This window comes from Lytechinus pictus, chromosome 7 (assembly GCF_037042905.1).
Source record: "Lytechinus pictus isolate F3 Inbred chromosome 7, Lp3.0, whole genome shotgun sequence".
NCBI lineage: Eukaryota > Metazoa > Echinodermata > Echinoidea > Temnopleuroida > Toxopneustidae > Lytechinus > Lytechinus pictus.
Window position 1 is genome coordinate 44,626,058 of NC_087251.1, and position 22,794 is coordinate 44,648,851.

The window sequence follows — 22,794 nt, forward strand, 5'->3', positions numbered from 1 at the left end:
TAAGAATACTCGTCTGTAAAATTGTATTTCATTTGTATTACTTTATATTACTTTGTATTATGTTTTGAATGGAAATGGAATAAAGAATTGAATTGAATTCGTCAATGTAAGTGCCCCCCCCCCCCCCGGATCTGGTGGTGCAAAATTGAGCTTTCGATCTGGCTGCACGTACCCCTGCACAACTTAATTATGTTCATTGGAACTGTGCCCCACTTACAGTGGATGGGTGCAAAACTCCCTCTGTCTGCATTGGCTGACTTTCCGAAATCATAATTTAAACAAATATGTGAATCGCACAGTAGTTGTTTAAACAGTTTAAACAAGTGTTTAAAATTTCAAACAACCTTGCTTAAATTATTGATAATTAAATATTTGAATTTAAACTTTGTTGTTTAAGAATTTGTACTTGTCTAAATGTTTAAACAACTTTTTTGGAGTTTTTATTTAGTTTCATATCTGTTTCATCGGAATGTTGTACAAAATCAATAAACATGACAAGTAAAAAATAAAAAAAAATTATGCTTTGATAAACTAAATTAAAAAAAATTAAGCAAACTCAGATGATTTTGTATTTTAGAGTAAAACGGTGGGCTTACCGGAAAAGGCAAATTAAAGCTTGTATAAAAGGCAAGCCTCTATAAAACTTTCTAAACTTTCTAGTGTCATTAAAGGACAAGTCCATTCCAACAAAAGATTGATTTGAATAAAAAGAGAAAAATCCAACAAGCATAACACTGAAAATTTCATCAAAGTCGGATTTGAAATAAGAAAGTTATGACAATTCAAAGTTTCGCTTAATTTCGCAAAACTATTATATGCACTTCCCGGTCGGTATGCAAATGAGGGAACTGATGTTTTATTGCTCCCTGAACATGTTGAATTACCATTGATAAACATTTTATGGTTAAGTCAAGTTGGTCCTTGTCAAATCTGTAAAAATTGAAATGTTGTATAATTCAAACAATAAAAACCAAAAAAATAGTGAGAGGGGGGACATGGGCGGAAATCACAGGGGGGACGTGTCCCCCCTACTCAAAATAGTAGTGGGGACACAATATCAAATGTCCCCCTACTATTATTTTGTGGTCTTTTATGATGGTAAGAAATACATCATTCAAAATCGAAATAAAACATGTATCTTAGGACTATATGACCTTACTTTTGGGATGGTAATCTTTTTTTTTTTTTGCTTGTCAAATTTTCCAGCTCCTTGTCCCCCCTACCTTTTGGGAGAGTTTTCCGCCCCTGGGGGGGGGGGGGGGACATCATCAACTCTCATTTACATGTGACTAAACTTATTGTGCATATATAAACTATTTTGTGAAAAATAAGCGAAACTTTGAAATGTCATAACTTTCTTATTTTATATCCGATTTTGATGAAATTTTCAGCATTATGCTTGTCTGATTTTTTTTATTGATTCAAATCAACATTTTTTTTGGAGTGGACTTGGCCTTTAACTAAAAATTTACACACAAAAACTAAAGATTGAGTTCGTAATAAATGTACACTGTAGGCCCCTACATTTTTTAAATACCTTCATGATGAAATATGCATAATAACCTCATAACCCTCACAAATAGGTCTAAACACATGCAGTAAAAACGCTATTTCAATTTTTATAGAAGTTTACAACGTACGCTGATTAGGCCTACTATATGTTTTTTAATCAGCTGTCTAACAGTTAAAAATAAACATAAAAATGATCTGTTTAAAAGATTGCAAACACTTGTTTACACTGTAAAACAACTGCTTTAAAATTAATATATTAACCAGTGTTGCAGACAATTTTTAAGAAAAATTTTACTGTGTAGTGATAGGCATCTAGGCCCCCGGTCTAGGCCCAGTTTAATTTGCAATCACTATAGCCATTATCAAGTTCCTATATAGGCTATATAGCTAGCTAGCTCTTGCCTTGAATTCGCACACACGATTGCTCGCTGGCGCGGGATCGATCGACATGCACGCAAATCAGCTGGCCTGGCGCAGGCGATCGCGACGACATTTAGTGTGCATTGTAGCTCCATTGTAACCTTTGGCTTTGCATTGTGTGATTAACATATTCATTGCATGTGTTGTGTTATGATTCATTTTCACACGAAACATGTATACCATTCTCGTTTGCAGCCTGAGAGTTCGAGATGGCAAGTCGATCTAAAACCCATCAACCTGTAAAATACAAATCTAAACGGGTTTGTGAGGAGAAATTTGATTGCGACGGATCGAATGCTAGCTACGAATGCTTGAATTGCGGAACAAGACAGTGCGAACATTGTGAGCAACTTCTGCACAAACCAGAGAGACCAAAATTTGCAAGTCACATTAGACGAAAAATTGAGCAACTTCCTTGCGCTGTTGAATGTGCCCTGTGCCCATATAACCCTGCAGAATTTTCCTGCTTGGAGTGTAGAACTGTAATTTGCCAAGACTGTAATAAGGAATATCATCGAGGGAAGTTAACTGGACATCGACGCACTCCGCTACGTACAAAACAAAAACAGAACAAAGAGGTGGTTTACAGTGATACGACGCAACAAAGCCCGACGAGCGAGATGAATCCATCAAAATCTTCGCCAGAAAACTGTCTGCCTCTTTCTCCATTTCTCGATTCTTTAAGTGAGCCAACGCCATGTGAAATCAAGGAGAGGCAAACTACAATCTTAACCGGGGATATTTCATCTTCTTCGACAGGATTAAACCTTATTGATGAGTTAACGTTGGACTCGGATTTCCACAGTTTGACAATGCTGGATAAGAAACCTTCGCTATCTACTCCAGATGACAACGATATAGAAAGAGATGATTTTTTGTCTTTGGAAAGTGTAAGCAGTGGCCAGAGTGGACTTAAATCATTGGAATTTCTCTCGGGACACTTTGAGAGCGTGGAGAAACCCTCTATTGCACAATCGAATGCAATAGCCATACCCAAGGCTCCAGAGAGCAATGTAAACAGAAGTGCAGGTGGTGGCATGACAGTGACTCACAGAACAACACGGGCTCACGGCAAACCCGGAAGTGGTAGGAATGTAAACAAACATGGTGCAGGAGCGGTGCATGGTGATCATGGGGAGAGAGTTGTGACATCAACAGGGAATCCCCAAGGCACTCACCCCAAAACAGAGGACATTCAAAGCAACCAACCATATCTGGACCAGACTTTGTCTCCAAGCCCAAGGCATTCCGAGTTCTTCAGGTCCAATTCTGGCTCCGGGGAGTGGACCCCTACTCAGGGCCAACCATTGTCGCACAGTTTGGAGAGTTCTGGAGGCCGGAAGAGGATGGAAGCGATTGTGAAACCTGTCGGGAGTGTGAAGGCTGTACCGTCATCACCCAGAGAGAAACAAGTGGAGAGCCAAAAGAAGACTCCATCACCACCACCACCAGCACCAGTGAATGAGCTTGCTGACATGGAAGCTGCTGAAGATGAGATTGATCTTGTTGATCCTAACCATGCTAAGGGCTTTCTACTTGTTGATGATTCAGAGACACTTCAGGTAATTAATATTCTGTCTTTTTTATAAAGCAAATTAACTTAACTTGATAATATAATATATTTTTTTCAATTTGGGTTGCTGTCACAATAGGAACTCTCACCAATTCAGATTTTGTTGTAATAAGTAGATCTATATTTTTTCTAAATAAGAGCAAGCCATGAAATCACACCTTAAAATTTGAGTGCATTTTTATTTTCATTATTATTCTCTCCTTGCATTTTACTTTTGCAATTTTGCTCCCCACCCCCCCTCAAAAAAAAAGAGGCATGGATTTTCTTGTAGTTTTATCGTTTTGAGGTACTTGCAAAGGGGGTAACTACATGTATATCTGGTAATTTTAGTTACTTTCCTGGGGAAGTGTTCTTTCATTTTTATTGAAAATTATTGGGTATATTAGTTATGGAGGTACCAACAAAGTCAAAGCAAAGGTCTCGACTCTATTAGTTGTGGCATGTTTGTCTCAGAACCTGAAAGTGATTTTTTTTTTTTTACTTTTAGAGAACACTCGTAATTATGACTTGATTGCTTCGTCTCTGCTTGTTTATATCAAGACAAACATCTTGTCTGACACCCTTGAACTCTAAAAAGTTGTTGCTATGTCATGGCAATACAGTGCCTTGCCTGAACAATGCTTTAGAAGCAATTTTCATGCATTCATTAAAGGAGAATGAAACCTTTGGATCAAGATAGCTTGTGTGAAAACAGAAAAATCAAAGAAACAGATCAACCAAAGTTTGAGAAAATAAGAGCATTTGAATATTGCGATCACTAATGCTATGGTGATCCTCACATTGGCAATGCGACAAAGATGTGTGATGTCACTTGTGAACAACTCTCCCCATTACTTTAGTATATATTTCACTTAAACTGCCTCTTATATCACATCTATCAGTAGAAGTGTTCTTTCTATAGGAGGGCATGTAATACAGATTTATAAAGAATACATTATGGATAAAGAGTTTGTATCACCATAAGAACAAGCAAAAAGAGACATTTTTGGGGTATTTTATAGTCCATCTGAGGGAAAGTTGTTCACATGTGACATTACACATCCTTGTCGCATTGCCAATGGGAGGATCTCCATAACATTAGTGATTGCAATATTCAAATGCTCATAACTTTCTCGTTATTTGTCTGATTTTTCTCAAACTTTCTTTGTTCTTATTCTTTGATTTTCCTTTTTCGACATTAGCCTACTTGTTCCAAAGGTTACATTCCCCTTTAATGTTTTGGTGGCAGCAGTGGGATTTCCACAGTCTGCATTTAGGATTACTGTGTTGAGCTGTTTAAGACAATGTTTTGCTTTGTGATTTTCATACAATTATCATGCAATTTCAAAGTAAATGTGAAAATGATATTTGTTAAGAGGAAAATGATATTCATATTGAGAAGAGGAAAATGTATTTTATCATAATTGTACTATGTTCATGTATACATGTGAAATAGTGTGAATTATATTATGCTAAGAGATATTAATCCAAATTTCAAATCTTAAAAAAAGAAAGTAATCTCTTGCACTTATTTCCATCCATTGAATCTTTGAGAAGATTTGAATTTAACTTTTGAACTTAAAGGGATGCTCTGGGCTGAAAATATCTAAATAAAAGTAAAATTCACAGAGCAAAATGCTGAAAATTTCACAGAAATCTGATAACAAAAAATTTATAGTGAAGTTATTGATATTTAATGTTTAGCAATATATTGTGAAAAAATTTATATGCACGTCATTATGAATATCAATTAGATGGGCTGATGTTGTCACATTCCCACTTTCCCTTTTCTTAAACCTTTATACCGCATCTACTGAAAAAATGTTGTGTCTGCAGTCGAGTTTCCATGTCTAGCTTGTACTGTACATTGTCTTCCTATCTTGGATAAATTGTTATACTGCATCTGTGCTATTTGTGTTTTGCTGTGCCAATGCAGTGACTAAATCACAATTCCCATGCATGAACATAATGCCACGCAGACCAAAACTTGTCTACATGTAGTTTTGTTTTGTTATGTTATTACATGAAATCATAATTGTTTCATTTTTTCATACATGTGTGAATGATGTATCTCCCTTATAATGAAATAAGATGCAGCAAGATAATGCACTTATTATTCCAATATTTTTGGCTCTGGAAGGAAAAAATGTGAATAAACCTCATTTCATATAACAAATGGTGATATGACATCATCAGTTTGCTCACTTTGAATATTCATGAAGGTATGCCTAGAACTGTTTCACCAGATGAATGTAAATCTTTAAAATGCCATAACTTTGTTATTCCTTGTGTGATTTTGATCAAATTTTCAGCCTGGAATACCCCTTCAAGCACTCTCTTTAATAATACCAATATTATTTTGTCTTTTCAAAATATTTGTCAATTAAAGACAAATTCCATATTTATAAATGTATTCTGAATTTTTTGTTTGCTTCCATGCTTGGGAAGTTATTTTCATACTGGTCAAATTGAAAAAAAAAACCCACTCAACAAGTTAGGCCTACATGTACTGTATCAGGTGATGGATGTACAAATACAATGACATTTAAAAACAAATGTAAATTGTACATATATGGAACATCATGGCTGGGCTGATGAAACCTCATATCTCAAAAAAAATTGAGGGTATGCTTAGAAAAGGATGTATTGAAAAATATAGCAATGGTGGCAGTCTCATATTGTCTGAAAACAGTCTTGTGATACCTGTGAAGAACTCTTTCAAGGTAGAAGAAGGTTGCTACCCATGTTATGAGTCTAAAATCTAGCTTATTCTGAGCTGTCATCAAATTATTTATTGAGTTTGAGATACAGTACAAGGTTTATTAGCCCAGCCACAATATATAAGATTTTATAACATCTTTTGCACAATATTGGTTTTATGATATACACTGTAATCTCATTTTCAAAACTAAAATAGCTTTAATCAATCCATCCATTGTTTGCAATTCAGGTGAACTCAGCAGAAGCGTTGGTGGAGAAATTAAAGTGCGAGTTGAAGACACCTGTCAAAGTAATCTCCATCTTTGGGAACACAGGAGATGGCAAATCTCACACCCTCAACCACACCTTCTTTGGAGGGCAGGAAGTGTTCCACACCTCCCCTACCCAGGAGTCCTGCACCATCGGCGTTTGGGTAGCCTACGACGAAAGAACCAACATCATCGTTGTGGACACGGAAGGCTTGCTAGGGGTATCCAACAACGAGAACAAACGCACCAGACTCCTGCTGAAGGTGATAGCCATCTCCGACGTCGTCATCTATCGCACAAGGGCTGATAGGCTGCATCGAGATCTCTTCCAGTTTCTGGGGGATGCGTCAAAGGCATACCTGAAACATTTCACTCCAGAGCTGAAATTGACTTTGGAGAAGTGTAACATTAAAGGACCCGTGTCAACCCTCGGACCGGCAGTGATCGTGTTCCATGAAACCACTCATACATTACCACTAGGAGCTGGTAAGCATTAATCAAAAGCTTGCATTTTGTGGATTACACACTGTTTGTTAGTAGTGTACCGGTACATGTGATGTAACTGGTATTATCAAATTGGTTGTTAAGTTTGGGATAAAATGATCTGTAGTGTTGTTAAGTCATTTTAACATGATGATGATGACGATGATGGTGATGATTGATGACGATGGTGGTGATGATGATGATGATGATGATAATGAGGATGATGGTGGTGGTGGTGATGATGAGGATGGAGATGGTGGTTGTGTTGATGATGGTGATGATATTGATTATGAGGATGATATATTTAGTAGTGTGCTTTCATATCATGTATTATTTCCAAAGTCTTTACTACCGGTATTTATTCAGTGTACCTTTTTTCATTTTTCTCTTTTAAAGGTAATATGCACACATTTTGGTATTAATAAGAATGCTCTAAAGTCCAAATAGCTTTCTTCATAATCATATGTACAATTGTTTTACCCATACACTTGCCTCATATATAAAGTACAGATTCGTCTGAGAATGCAACAAATTTTATACAATATTTCACTTTAACCTAGCCAGGAATATATCATTGTTTTTATGGAAGATTGAGAAGATAAGATAATAATTAGTAAAGAAAATGTGTTGACAGAAGCTGGAAGAAATAACAGGTGCCTGGTGGGTGATGCGACATTTGCTCCGGTCTTAATGGCATAGGGTTAGAGTTAATATTGTAATAGAATTTTAGGTTGAGAATAATGTGAAGATAAGGATTAAGGTTCATTTAGTTCTGGAGGTTACATTTTATGTTTTGCTTAACGTGCATATTTTTCATCGGAGCAATCGTCGTCAGAGCAAATGTCATGGAACTGCCTTGTGGTCACTCATCACTTGTGGGAACAAAGGATCGCAAAATGGGTTTGAGCTTGCGTAATCAACCAGAGTATTGTTAAATGTGGCTCGGATGCAGTGTGCATCTCATGTACAAAGAATTTATCAAATTAATATAAATTCAATATAAATCGCGGAAGAGGTTTACGGTACACCATACTGTGTAAAGTCCTGGAGGGACTGAGATAAGAAAAGTGGACTTTACACATGGTGTAAGCCTCTTCAACGATTGCTCATACCACCATTCAAACCTTTATTACATCATCCAAATTCAATATTTTGCAGACAGTGATAGGCCTACAGTTTATGCTATTTAGTAGAAACAATCATACTGAATGAAAATGAATCAATGAGAGGGAATACTGAAAAACTTGACTTCCTTGTTTCACTATGAGCAACATGCTATTTTGTACCAATGTATCTGCCTTTTTATAGTCGTTATGTAGCTGTTTTGTAGCCCTTTCAAAAAATGGCTGAAAAACTGCAAATTTTGTCCATTTATGTTTAACTCCATCTATAGGCAATTGGAACGGCTCCAAAACTGCATAATGGACAAAATTCACCACCCCCCCCCCCCCATTTTACAGAGCTTGGTTTACTGTGATTGTCTATCAGTTTGCTTGGAATGTTTTTCGTTTTTTTTGTGGAATAAACTAGACTTTCATTTTAGAGGTTAGCCTAACCATTGATAAGCCTAATGTCACTCATTCCTTGAAGAAGTGGGCTACATGTATGCTTAAAGTTAAGCTTCAAGTACATGTATAAATCTTTGAAGTCCTGTCCTGTCTAATATACAAATATACCAGTCTTCGAGTAAGTGTAGCGGGAATTATTTGTCCGAGGTTGGAATGGTATTAAAGTATAGTATACATGTAGAAAAATAGTAATTTGCCAGTACAATTGAAGATGAATAATTCCCTCTATACTTTCGAAATGAAAGGCCAGGGGACCGTTTCATGAAGTTGTCAGCACTGACAACTTGACTTTCTCCGACAGTTACCATGGTAACAGTCAGAGGTAAGTGCCTCTCAGCCAATCAAAACCTAGGATTTCACTGAAATTGTCAGCTCTGACAGTTTAGTCAGCAATGACAACTTTCATGAAACACCCCCCCTGTAATTTATATCCTACATTTAATAAGTTAGAACAACAGATCTTGATAATCCAGTTCCTCTTTTTTTGATCTGAACCAAAATATAGATAACCCGCTGCGCTGACTTTTCCTGAAGCTACAGTATTTGTGCCTGCGGCCATGCCTGCGCCCGAGAGATTGCATGGTCTGTGTCAATGATCTGTGATGTCAATGATGGAATAGTGCACTATTCCATCATTGACATCACTGAATAGTCATTTTTCTTCAGTGCGCGTTTCATTTTCAACATCATTTCAAAGTAGTGAGAATATGTTTGGTCACATAATGCTATTTAAACCAATCAGCATACAGGATTTAATTTATGTAGGATATAAAAGAAAACTATTCCTCATTGTCACATTGTGTTTGATGTGAACTTGACTTATTAGTCTAAACAGGTTGTTTGACCACCCAAGAATTAAACTATAAGATAAAATTGTACCTTTCAATCAAAATGAATTTATTATATATATCAATATTGCCATTATCGAGGCTCACAAGCTGTCAAAACATAAAGTTCAATAAACCAGTATCAATAAGTTTTGGAACAATCTGCCTCAATTCAAATTAGTATAATGTAAATAAACTAAGTATTGTGACCTGCTATTCCTATTCAAAGGAAAGAGCATAAACTCTGTGTGTGTTTATGAAAACAATGTATATACTATACATATACCGACTTTATATTATGGGGAAAGTTCAGTTTCTCAAGTCTTCACTCATCACCCGGTGTCAGACGCAAATGGATGAGCAGTGCCGAACGGAAGACGATATGAGGATGAACTCGCGAATGCGATGAACTTGCCAAACTAGAAGAAACCGGATAACCTAGATCTCGGGACGTTCCCGTGGATAACGTAGCAATCGTAGAACGTCGTAAGACGTCGAAGAGGCCGTGAACGTCACAAGACGTAGGACGTAGCTAAACGAGGAGAACTATGGCGATACATGGAGACACGGAACGTCAAAAGACGTGGATAAACCATGGAGAAAAACGGCCGTCTGGAAGAGAATACGCAAGGATTAACAGCCTACAGTCCATATCATTTCTGTTATTCAAATGGCTTATAATAAAGTAAATGCAGAGTACATTCAAGCAGGTCACTGAACTTTCTATACTTGCTTTCGAGTACCTAATAGCAGTGTCCTAACTCTGAACAAGTGAAACATTAATCCTAACAAAGCGTCATATAAAAATCTCCACTCTCCTTAGTTGACAAGTGTTTAACATTTGTAGTAAATAGACTAATTGTCTTGATAAATGACAAAATAGCTTTCAAGTTAAAAATATTGGACAGTTAAGTCACTTCCTAAAACAATCATTTCATGACGTGTGTAAGGCATAAAATGTATCATAAAGTGTATGACATAAATATAATATCCGATATCTTTACATGTATGTCTTATATCTTAGTCTTTAAATAGCATACTTATCCTTCGTCATGTTCAATTGTAATACAAATTAACATAACAGTTTCTAAATGTTATCAAAGCCTTCCATAATTATATGGTAAAATAAAACATCAACTTACAGTCTGGACCTTGAATTCCAACCAGTGAACCAACCACTGCTGGCTTACATGCCACTCCAAATATCAAAGGCGTGGCACCAAAGTGCTGGCTTTCCCAGCCAAGGAGCTGCTGCACCCTATGCTTGCTTATCTGCAGTCTGCTGAGCATTTGCTTGCATTGCCCTATGCAGTGCACACACACAATAGCTATCAAACACAGTGAGGGGTTGCCTACTCTAGCAGTCAGGTTTGGTCTATTCATAAACAAATTAAGGAGTTACTCAACCAAGTAGGCTCTTCCACTGGCTAGTAAAGGGGAGTTTGAATAAGCTTCTGACACTCATATCCCTCTAATTGTATTCTCAGTATGCTCTTCCAAATCTCATCTCCCTCCTCATGTTCTTCTTCCTGTTGGCAGTCCAACCACAGAGGAGCTCTGGGGGGCTCAAGTCGGCGGATACTCTCCTCCAGGAGCGCTTCAAGGAGCATGGGTGCCACATGGATGCCTTCAGCTGTGTCCAGTACATTGGTATCCAGACCATCAAGCCTCCGACCCACTTCAAGCCCCTGAAAGAGGCCATCCTGACCCACGTTTATAACAGCACCGTTCGGTCTCCGAGGTCGCCCCAAGTTGTATACCTCGCACTGAAGGTGAGAAGTGGTACAAGTTTTGATGCAGCATCAGAGCTTAAATTAAATTTCAATATTTCTTAGGGCAAGGCCATTTTTTGTATGGCTCATTTCTGTATTCCATTTCCAACATGAATGGGACAAAATTCAAAGGGCACATAAATATCCAAGGACAATGAAAAAAGGCATTAAGAGTTTTAATAGGGCGTCCACAGCCACAGCCATGACCTTTATTGTTCTTCAATTCCTATAATCCCTACAGAATTATGAGAAATGAGTGATTGTTATCATTTTGTTTCGAACGATAATGTGATACACAGCCTATAAGCACAGCTACATACACATCTTTACTTCTCTTTTAACCCCAGCAAATTAATAAGAGATAACATTATTAGCTGCTCATGGCATCTCAGTCATATAACAAATTTGAATTAGGACCACTGTCTTACAGAGGGGGGGGGGGCAAGATCCCCTCCCCCAAAAAAATTTTCACGACCAATGAAAAAAAAGAAAATAAAGGAAAGAGAGAAGGGTAAAATATGATGTTATTTTCTGAATATTGTATCAAAAGCTATCACAAAATTTGATTTTTGTAATGAAAATGTCAAAAATTTTGCTCGCTCGCAACTTTAAAAAAAATGTACGCGATATGCCATATCTAGCCCCCTCAAAATTTTTGTCTCATCATGCCACTGATTGGGACTTTAAATAGTTTTAAGAGAAATTAACCAGGATGTTCACAGAGAAAATCACATTTTATAATATTGTTGCAAAGTTCCAACTCTTATTAAATTATAGTTAAGAGAAATTAACCAATAAGTAAAAGAAATACTTGGTTATATACAAGGTAAATGATTTTATTCGTTTGGATATGATTAAAATTTTTACAATTTCACTGGAAAAGCATGTGTGCAAGTTATCTTGCATTCCTTCTTTATGATTGCAGGGCCTGAATGATAAGTTCAGTGGTGCGATCGACCGTGAGGTTCCGTCTCCATTCCCCGACGAGTACTTCACCTGTTCCACCCGATGCCTCTCCTGCAACGCTCGTTGTACCAACACTATGAACCACGTCCAAGATAACATCATACATGAGAACCTGTCACGCTGTAAATATCAGCACCAGTTCGATAACAGGGTCTACATATGCAAGGTAAGTCATTGGGTGATTTTTTTTTTTTACCTATTTTAAAAAAAATATTCAACTAGTAATACAAATTAGTGGCTGAATTCCTAGTCTAATTTGCCTGTTTATTCTGCACTTGATACGAAAGATATCATTGAAAGCTACATATTTATTGATAACTAATTTAAAATATTTATGAAGTTTCAGGTTTCCAAAGTTAGACAGGTCATAACACTGCATGTATGTATCATTTAATATTTTAAATTCATGTATATGTTTATATCCACTGAAAGTGGGGCAGAAGGTATATTGCCACAGTTATTCATTTAGCTATTGCTGCCCCCTTGCATACTAGTGGTTAATTTCTATTCCTATTGTTCTTTCTTTGATACTTAAATTGTATGTATTCTTTATGTAATTTTCATTTTGTTGAATGAATAATAATAATATTAATAATAATTAAAGTCATTGGGTGATTTCTAGGAAAAAATTTGATCTTTTTTTTGGTGTAATCCCACATGTTATTTTGAAGTGTACATTGTAGGTAACTAGACTAAGCAGCCTGATTCACACAACTTAAATTGTTAATTTCTGGTAGTTGTACATTGAAATGGTGTTTTGTTTAGTTTGGTCATATGGAATCATCTACTTTGAAATGTAAACAACGAAGTTCGTTCATGCAGCGTAGATTGATTCACCCTTTGTGTGTGCTAATCCAAAGTCTAAGGTGAAGGGGACATAGAGATTATAAGAAATGCTGATAAGTAATACACGTAGGTTTCTTCAGTCATTGCAAGAAAAAAAAACTTAGGGAGTTTCATAATCAGTGTTTGACATAATTTTTGTTTTACTGTAGAATAATGTTATGCTTGCTACCTGATGACACAGATTGAAACTTCCCATATATATTTTTTTTCTGTATGAGTGTATCACTGAGGTACATGAGTAATGGTAGTAAACATGTGATCATTACGAGGTGGACAATTAATGTTGTCTCAAAGTGAACAACTGATTGAAAGTTTACTATTGAATGGTCAAGATGTAAACCATTATCATGAATAAAGACTTTAATTTCAAGAAATCCCATCTGCCAGAGGTTCTTCCGTTTCCATCTGTGATATTCCATACCAGGTGGGTGTTTCATAAAGCTGTTCGTAAGTTAAGAGCGACTTTAAGAACGACTGGTGATCCTTGTGGTAAATGGTATATTCATTGGCGATGGTTCAGCGCGTTAGAATGGTTCACCAGTCGTTCTTAAAGTCGCTCTTAATTTACGAACAGCCTTATGAAACGCCCCCCTGGGCCCTGCTTCATAAACATTACTGTTATGGTAACTTTTGCAATCTAATGACAATTACCATGGTAACCAGTCCATTCATAACAATCAAGCCCAAGGACTCTATAAAAGTTACCATTGGATGGCTAAATTACCATAATGGTGACCTTTATGCAACAGGGCCCTGGCCTTCCCACAGTTGGGTGCCAACTTCTGCGAGAACATGTTCATAATCATGAAATGTAATGAGAATATAAGGTCCTCGGCTAAGCAAGGAGTTTCATGCACCTGCCCATGCTCGAGGCAGTATACATTCCTCTTACTGACCCCATATTTTGCCGCCAGAAGGAGTTCGTAGGAACCCTTGTATTATTTTAGTTAATGATGATGATGATGCACATCATTTGTACAGAGCCATATATCTGTCAAAGACATTCAAAGGCGCATTTTTGGAGGAGCCAGCCAATCTGGGTCGCCTAGAAAGGTGCGCACACAGAACTGTGACCCGCAGGTCATGCTTCAATAAAGGCCGGGCTGCTTACTAAGTCTAATTTGTTTTACTTTGACAGCAAATCACAGCTTGTCGTTCAGCATCTATGGTTCTACTATAAATTTTGTTTTGTTCAAGCATTTTGTTCATTTAAATTTTAATATGCAATTTTACTCTGATGAATGCTTGTCATAATGCTTCAGTATGTCCATTTTCAATGCTATTTTCTTACAATATTTGTGTTTTTCTTTTATCATAATACAGAGCTGCTATCAGGGTGGGCAGGAAGTAGTAGTAGTACCAAAGATGTGTTCAGCTACTGATAACTCCTGGATGGGCATGATCAAATATGCAGTCTCGGGGTAAGTTTACTTTGGGTATTTCACAAAGAATCATGCCCAGGTCACACCCAACGTAACCAATGCCAATCCAACCAATGATTTGTGTTTTGAAAATAACCGGTCTAGATTTGGTTTTGCTGGTGTGATCTTGGCTTTAGATATGACTTTGATCCTATACTGTTTGCATCGCCTATATATATATTTTAGTTGAGAGAACTTTATGCTGATTGTTTTATGTCATATTCGCTACATTATTTTCATTGTGAGAAATTAAAAAAAGAAGGAGAAAAAATCATGCGACCACATAGCAAAATCCGCTTCATTTAAGACCATTTTATACACTGTTATAAACAATTCTACTTGGCTTGATCTAATCATTTGATGAGTGTGTATGCCAATACAGTTTTCTAGAGGTTGTGACTTTATTTTTAAGTGTATTTATTTTTGTTGACCTATTTTTGATTAGGTTTGTGTTGGAATGTCCACACTGTGGTGTTATCTATCGTAGTCGGCAGTATTGGTATGGCAACCAGGAACCGGAGATGGAAGCAGTCAGAACAGAGATTCGACATGTCTGGCCTGGGGTATGTTGACTTTGTCGACCAAAATTCAGAAAAAAAAGTTCTTTAAAGGGCAAGTCCAAACAAATAAAATGTTGGTTTGAATAAGTAGAGGAAAATCAAATAAGCATATTGCTAAAAATTCCATCAAAATAATTTCTACAAAATAGTTATTTGGAAACATTGATATGCAAATTGGAGAGTCAGTTGAATCAAACACTCGCTTTTTGTATTTTATTGTATGAATCTTACTTTATTTCAAATCTTACAGATTTGACAATAAGGAAGCATGTTGATTAAATCGTAATAGGTTGTAATTAATGAGGAATCGAACTGTATTTCACATTATAAGGAAGAAAATTAAGATGTTTTATATTTCATATAATGAAATACAAAATAAATAGAGAGTGGGTGATGTCTTCTATAATACAATTCATGTTTATCTCAGACTTTATTAATAAACATTGATCTAATTTACTATACCAGTAACCCATATAGTTTGTCCTGGGGGGTTTTTCACAAAGATTTAAGTATGACTTAGAGTCGCTGTCTAATGCCTAGTTGCGCGCGGTATAAAAGCCATGACCCATTGGTCAGATCATGCAGAGGACGCGCAATACTGCATATTGATCAATTAGATTGCGTGTTGCATTTCAGATACGCTTCGGCATTTAAGTGCGATTTAAGTCATACTTAAATCTTTGTGAAACACCCCCCATGTCATACTGTATATTATTGCACAGAGAATCAGAGATATGCAGTGCAGTTTGCTTATTTAGCATATTCTTATTCATGTGCTTCATACCTTTGTAAAGCTCAGTCTTAAAGTCTTAGGCCCTCTGTTATTTATAAATTCTGATCCCTATTTGATATTAGGATAATTGAGATAAAACATTGTATTCCATACATTATTGATTGCTTTCCATACAGGGTAGCACAGTGCTACAAGGGACTCACAACGCAGGGCGACGTCTGCTGGATGGAATACATCAGGTAGTGGATGTAGTCAGTAGTGTCAGTGCTAAACCAACCACTATGATGTCACAATGGATGATGGACCAGATTGCGCCTCCGTACTGGAGACCAAATGCCGAGATCACGGTAAGATTCCAATTTTGCCCCCCTTTTTTCCAGCATCACTGTTTTATTCACTTTTACTGCCTAATGAATGCCAATGACAGAGAATGAACGTCATGTTCTTGACCTCCCAATCTCTTTATTCATTTATTTATTTCATATTTCCAGTTTTATTTTAACAGGGTAGCCTCTTCAGTTGACAAACATGCTATCACTGGGGGCCCTGTTGAGGTGCTCATGATATTTATAATGTTCTTTCTCTTTTTCTCCTCCCTATTCAAGACCGACATAAAAAGTCAGTGAACTTCATTGTGAATGACCCCACCTCCCAACTTGTATTAGTTCTTGTTTGAGTTTTTTCTTCTTAATCTTAACTAGTCTCTCTTTCCTTCCCATTCACCACATTGTCAATTTGTTCCCTATAAATACCTATTTCTATCCAAAAAAAAAAGATTTGAGGTGTCTATACCCCAAATTGGCTAAAATTTGAAGAAAAAAAATTGCCCGTTATTAATTTGTAAACTACTCTTTATAAACTTCCTTCAACAATGTAACTTTATGCCTTCTCATTGTCAATGACAGTTTAATAAGAGTTTTTTTCACCTTGGTTACTTGATTGATTTAGTCTCTTATATATACAACCTGTTTTATTGTACATACTCAATCAATAACAATGATCTAGATTAAATATGGAAAAATTTGAACTCCTAATAAATGACTGTACTCGGAGTTCTATTTCTGTCTTTTTACTCAATGATGTAGTAATAATGGATCTAGTAAGACCATTCCTAAACCCAGAAGCCAGTATCGAACATGCCATATCTCACACATTAGACATGACACTCCTGCATGAGGGACTCTTGCTTATCCCCCAAATCTCTTTTTCACACCTGTATCACAGTCATGCTTCCCTATTTTGAATCTCAGGCATCTCTGCAATGTCCAAGACTTTATACCATTGTCCATACCTATAATTTAACTATGAGCATTTAAAGGGTCAAAGTATGAGTACTGTAAGCATTTTATTCCTGAGGTTGGAGGTCCTATAATTTCATGCTTTTGTGGTAATTTTCCACATCGTAGGAAATTAAATAGAAAATTGCCTATGTTTTAAAGTTCATTCAAGTTTAAATGTATGTGGTAATTGGGTACCCTGAAAATATTGTAGCATAGTGAGTAGTACCGGTACCTTGACATGTATTGCTTAGTTCGATTGTAAGGGGTTTTATATTTGGAGAAGTATTTTGAGGAGTACGTCAGTTCGCTGGGAGCTGCGATGATGTGCAGTTGTAAGATGTAAAGTGAATAAAAATAAAAGTCTTCATCAAAGATCTCCCATGTTGTGTCCTTTGTGGTGGTGTGAGCGAGTGATCTGATATGATTTCAGAGGAATGAGAGAGACAGAGAACGATCTCACGTTGCAGAGTGTTTTTGTCAGAGAATCTGCCGAAAATGAGATGCATGAGTAATGAGAAGCGTGGACAAAGTGAATAAAGAGGTATTAGGCTCTACATATGAAAGTATAATTATATATCCCTTTTTCAATCCACCAGGCCTGCTATAGATGCGGCAAGAAGTTTGACGAGACGGAGAAGTTACATCACTGCAGGGAATGCGGGGAGGGATTCTGTGACGAGTGCTCACAGCATCAGCTACCGGTCCCGGAGAGAGGATGGGGACCCAAGCCTGTCAGGGTCTGTGATGGATGCTATCAAAAGAAGACATCGGGTAGGAGCTTTTACTATTCATAATACATGCGGGCAAATTGCGCCCTTAATGTGGCGTCAATCCTTCGTGTTAATCCTGAGAGATTGGTTGACCACCGTTGGTTGACCGCACCATGTATTAATCACCACCCTTGTTTCTCTTGCAAAGTTATCACAAACCTCATTTAAACGATACAGTTCTGCGGGGATGACTTGGCATATGCTCCTGCGACATTTGCTCTGGTCCTGATGTCTCAGTATCTCAGCAGGCATAGGGTTAAAGTTGGGATTGTAGATTTTTGTATTCAGAATAATGTAAAAATAACGAGAAGGATTTATATAGTGTTTGAGGTTTGGTTTTGTATTTGGCTTAACGTGCAAATTTCCCATCGGAGCAATTGTCGCCGGAGCCAACGTCCTGGAACCCTCCTGGGGTCACGCTTGTAGATCAAGTGATCAATCCTTGTTCTTATCTGCACTTGGGATTCATTGTTAAGTGACGTCGTTAGGGTTAAATATTTCTGTAATTTTTAAATTTCTCACTCGCGGTGCGTGCTATTCTCGGGAAAAGTTGTCAACTCATAAGGAAAAGAAGGCTTCTCAATATAACGCATGTTGATGACGCATGTATTATGAACCGCACATATTGAAACTGCATGTTTTGAACATTTTACTGCAGTCTCCACTGGGAAATGCTGTTTCTTTCCTATTTTTGAGCAGTCCTCCCTATTTTCCAGTTACATGGATTGGGAGGTCTGTGTATGCTGTCAGGCATCCATATTGTTGAATTCACGAGAGGATAGGATAGTGGAGCGTCGTGGCCCAGTGAATTAGTCTCCGGCCTTTGAAACAGAGGGTCGTGGGTTCAAATCCCAGCCATGGCGTAATTTCCTTCAGCAAGGAGTTCATCCACAGTGTGCTGCACTCGACCCAGGTGAGGTAAATGGGTACAGGCAGGAAGTAACTCGTCAAAAATCTGTGTGCACCTGAATAGGTAGCCTACATGTAGCTTAGCTGGTTAATAATAGTAGCAGGGCCCGATGGGAGAACAGTTTTCGGAACTGAAGTGGCTACCCTGGGTAAATTTACCGTTATTATTATACTTGTACCTGATTGTGACATCAACCAAGTTCTGTAGAATGCAACGTTGTTTTCCTTACTCTAGATGTTGGTGGTGGGAAGTTGCCTGCTATGGATGATCTCCAAGCCGAGCTAGAGAGTGCAATGACTGAAGAGCCGCAGCCGGTCATGGCCAGGAAGGTCGGAGAGGTCCTCCAGACAACCTTGGGCGTCATCGGAACTGCAGTCAACTACCCTGCAGGTGAGATATTCAGGCTTATTCATCAAATCATTCATATATGGATCAGTCAATGATCATGGTAATAGGCAATGATAATGGATATGATACCTTGACACATTACTTAAAACATACTTTAGAAAAGCTATATCATTAGCGGTTTAGAGCATAAGTGACGTCAAATGCATTGGGAGCTGAGAATAAATCAAAATTGATGAGTTTGCATACTTTTCCCCTTATAAACCATACTAATAGATATATGCTGTGGATCGATGATTTGACAGTCGTTTATTAAATGAAGAAATCTGTAAATCTGTGAAGATTGCTGTGTATGTATTCTCATTTCCTGAAATACATATGAATAATTTTTCAAAACTCAAGTGAAATTTTTATTTTATTATTTGAACATTGAAGTTTGGAGTTTTCCATGACAGTATTACCTGATAGAATGGTATGGAATGAAACCTCTCTTGAAGCAGACAAGAAAGATGGTCTATGTGGACTAGGGGCCTGTTGCATAAAAGTTACTGTTATGTTGACTGTAACATCAAATGGTAATTTCCATAGTAACACTGCACAATGGCCAATCAAAATAAAGCATTTCATGGAAATTACCATCGGATTGCAAAAATTACCATGATAATAACTGTTAGTACATATTTTATTAAGAAATGCAGTCCTTATGGACAGAGGTTCTTTCTTTATTAATGTCAATAACGTAGGTTTATCTGTATTCTGTTTCAATCCACCAGGTATGTTGATCGAGGCTGCCAGGCCGGCATACTGGATCCCTGACAGCGAGATCACACACTGCATAGCCTGCAAGGAGGAGTTCACCCCCAAGCTCAAGATCCACCACTGCAGAGGCTGCGGACAAGGCGTGTGCGTCGACTGCTCCGTGAGCAGGCGACCGGTGCCCTCTAGAGGCTGGGACATGCCAGTCAGGGTGTGCAGCCTGTGCAATGCCAAGGAAGGACAACTCTGAAATGCTGGGCGGAGGATGGACGGGAAATGGCATGGGTGGGATTCCAAATTGCTTATGCAGCAACACCCAACCTAGCATCATACTGTCCTTACTGGGTGATCATAAAAGATGAGCATGACCAAGTCTCTGCATTTTTAAATGCAATACTTCATGCTAGCTTGAATGGCAACAGAAGCAGAAAGGTACCCAGTGGATTCTGGCAGCAACTTTCGGCCTCTTGTTAGTCACTGGACCTTTCGAGTATTGTGGCTCTTTTTCCAATGGCATAGAGCAGATTATATTGTGGAGTACGTTAAAAGGGTCAAGATAGGTTGAAAATCAAAAGGCTTAATCGATAAAACATATTTTGAAAGGCCTTAGAGATATTTTACTGTTGCCCCGTAGAACAAATTAAAAGACCGAGGCAAACGACCTGACATGGTGAGTGACGCGACTGGTCACTCATAACAACTAACATCACCTAACTAACTAACCATTTTGATAGATAAAGTATGAAGTATGGTTATGGGGTCACAACCATTGGCCCACACACTCATCAAGTTATGGGTTATATCAATCAGTATTATTGAAAGTTGAATAGGAGGTGGAAAAGATTCAACAGCTTCAATTTTTCAATCCATTTACAATTATAGCAATGTATAAACATTTTTGAGGTGTATATGTGTGTGTGTGTTGATGAATCTTTGCATATATACTATCAAGTTGCAGAATACCACTAATTTTGGGCTACCTGGTAATGCATATATTGTATGGTTGTACCACTGTCTCTTGAAGTTTATAATCCTGCAAATGCTGTTATATGTCTATGCTCATTATTAAAGGCTTCATACAACAGAGGATGTAACAATTAGATCATCTTAGATGGAGTGAGTCTAGACTACACTTGTAAGAAACATTTATTTTGTTCAGATGTTGGTATGTCAAACTTTGTCCAACACAGAGTCTATACATTCGAAAAGCATCCATCCGTTTCTCCAGGCTTCAATTTCAGTTCTGAGTAGGCACATGCCAGTGGATACAAAGTACAGTTCTCCAAAGTTACGCAAAGGTTTCCTGAAGGAGGTGTTTTTTATTGATCTGGAGTTCGCTTAAATTTGATGACTTCGTTCATTAATTTTCCTTTTCTTAGGATCATTCATTGAACGATTTCTTAGTATGGTTCGCTTATGTGATAAGTAATTTCACATCCCGTTGGAGGTCAGATTTCAATTAAAGAATATCACAGTCGTTCTTTCTTCTTAAAGTTTATGTTGACATAACCAGTTCATCAGTTATTCTCTGGTGGTGATTCAATTTTCTTTTCAAGTGCAATATTCTGTAGATATAATGGACATGACTAAATTATAGATGACCACTCGTAATTAAACTTGCCATTAATTTTTGTGTAGTTTCAATTGTTTTATATATTTTAATGAAATGGATGCTATTGATATGAAATTGATGATAAAAAAAGAATTTCATTGTTACATTCATATTAGATTAAACACACAGATTAAGTCATGCTGTACCTTGTTTACACAATTGTTCAGCATTTTATTGGGATAATTTGCTAACATTTTGTGATTTCTCATATATATACGTGTCATAGGTATATGTCATAGGTATATGTCATAGGTATATGTCATATATTTCCAAATAAAAATGTAAGGTGAAATGGGGAGATTCAAGAATGTTGCCGTTTTGTGTATTTTCATAATGTATGAATAACCATATATTGAAGCAGAAGAAACTATATATTTCATGGACTGAAAGGTTTGCTGAGATAGACATGTGTAAAGTATATTACAAACAAATGATGTGTATCTGTGAATGTGTGGTGTAATAGCTTGGGTGATTGAAAAACTGCGGCCATGAGAACAAAAAGCATATCGTTATGAATCTCTTATCTATTGGAACTAGATGGTCCTCATAGAGAGCCTTTTCAAAATGCAGAATTCACCAATTGCACTGGCCAAAGGTGAAAAAAAGAAAAACAACAAAAAGCTACACATTGCTTTTGTATGAATGTGCATGTATATTTCTACCTACTTAGTGTAAGAATATACATACTTGATATTGACAAGAAGCTTGTGGGCCTTATTCCACTTGCTAGTTCAGTGTGAAATATACATTTTCACCACTTAATATTTTTGTGTCATTGTGGATCATGAAATGCTAATATAACTCACATACATCTCACTATTAAATGTCGCTCAATCGCATCATTACAACACTAGTGCAAATATCTAAGGAATTGCTAGCTTACAAAATATATTCGAACTATAAGCTAAAGATCATCATTTACATGTAGCGGAAGCGTCGTGGTTTAGCGATTTTGACTCTTGCCTTGCAATCAGAGGGTCGTGTGTTCGAATCCCACCACGGCCTAGCGTCCTTTGGCAAGGTGTCAATCCACACTGCCACTCTAAGTCCAGGTGTTAAATGGGTACCCAGTAGGATGTGAAAGCCTATGCAGTATGCCTGGCAATCAAGTCTTGGAACTCTTGTCGGAATGCTCCCCCGGGAGTAGAGTAGAGTAGCGCTTACTTTGCATGTGGGCATGCCAGGATCTAATGACCGGGGTAATATCTGTAAACTGCTTAGTGACGTTCCGATGTATTAAGCGCTATATAAAAGCGGATAATTATTAGTGCCATCCCCTTCAAAGAGGTTGTTGGCTATGCACCCCCATTGCCTTCTGTTATGAACCCTTTTTCGAACTTCTTCATAAATTCTTCAGTTAGATACATGTACATTTATTTTAAATTTGCTTTTTTTTCAGATTATCATCATTTCAAATGGTATCATTCCCTTTTTTTGTTTCTGTCTTTTATTTCCAGTTCCACTCGAATGTTGCTTAATTACTTTCGTTTTT

At 37.3% G+C, this 22,794-nt stretch overlaps 1 protein-coding gene across 2 annotated transcripts in view; it reads left to right on the top strand.

Annotated features, from left to right (window-relative positions):
• The window catches only part of LOC129264353 (zinc finger FYVE domain-containing protein 1-like), a 24,392-nt gene continuing 1,598 nt past the window's right edge, over positions 1–22,794 (top strand). Inside the window, exons 1-10 of one of the 2 annotated variants that reach the window (XM_064102847.1) lie at positions 1–3,494; positions 6,435–6,939; positions 10,871–11,103; positions 12,029–12,235; positions 14,239–14,336; positions 14,782–14,899; positions 15,806–15,976; positions 17,506–17,680; positions 18,824–18,979; positions 19,708–22,501. In XM_064102847.1, coding sequence (XP_063958917.1) covers positions 2,142–3,494; positions 6,435–6,939; positions 10,871–11,103; positions 12,029–12,235; positions 14,239–14,336; positions 14,782–14,899; positions 15,806–15,976; positions 17,506–17,680; positions 18,824–18,979; positions 19,708–19,940 — 3,249 coding nt within the window. In that variant the 5' untranslated portion in view covers positions 1–2,141 and the 3' untranslated portion in view covers positions 19,941–22,501. The remainder of the gene's footprint in view (positions 3,495–6,434; positions 6,940–10,870; positions 11,104–12,028; positions 12,236–14,238; positions 14,337–14,781; positions 14,900–15,805; positions 15,977–17,505; positions 17,681–18,823; positions 18,980–19,707; positions 22,502–22,794) is intronic. The other variant, XM_064102848.1, reaches the window with a different exon arrangement.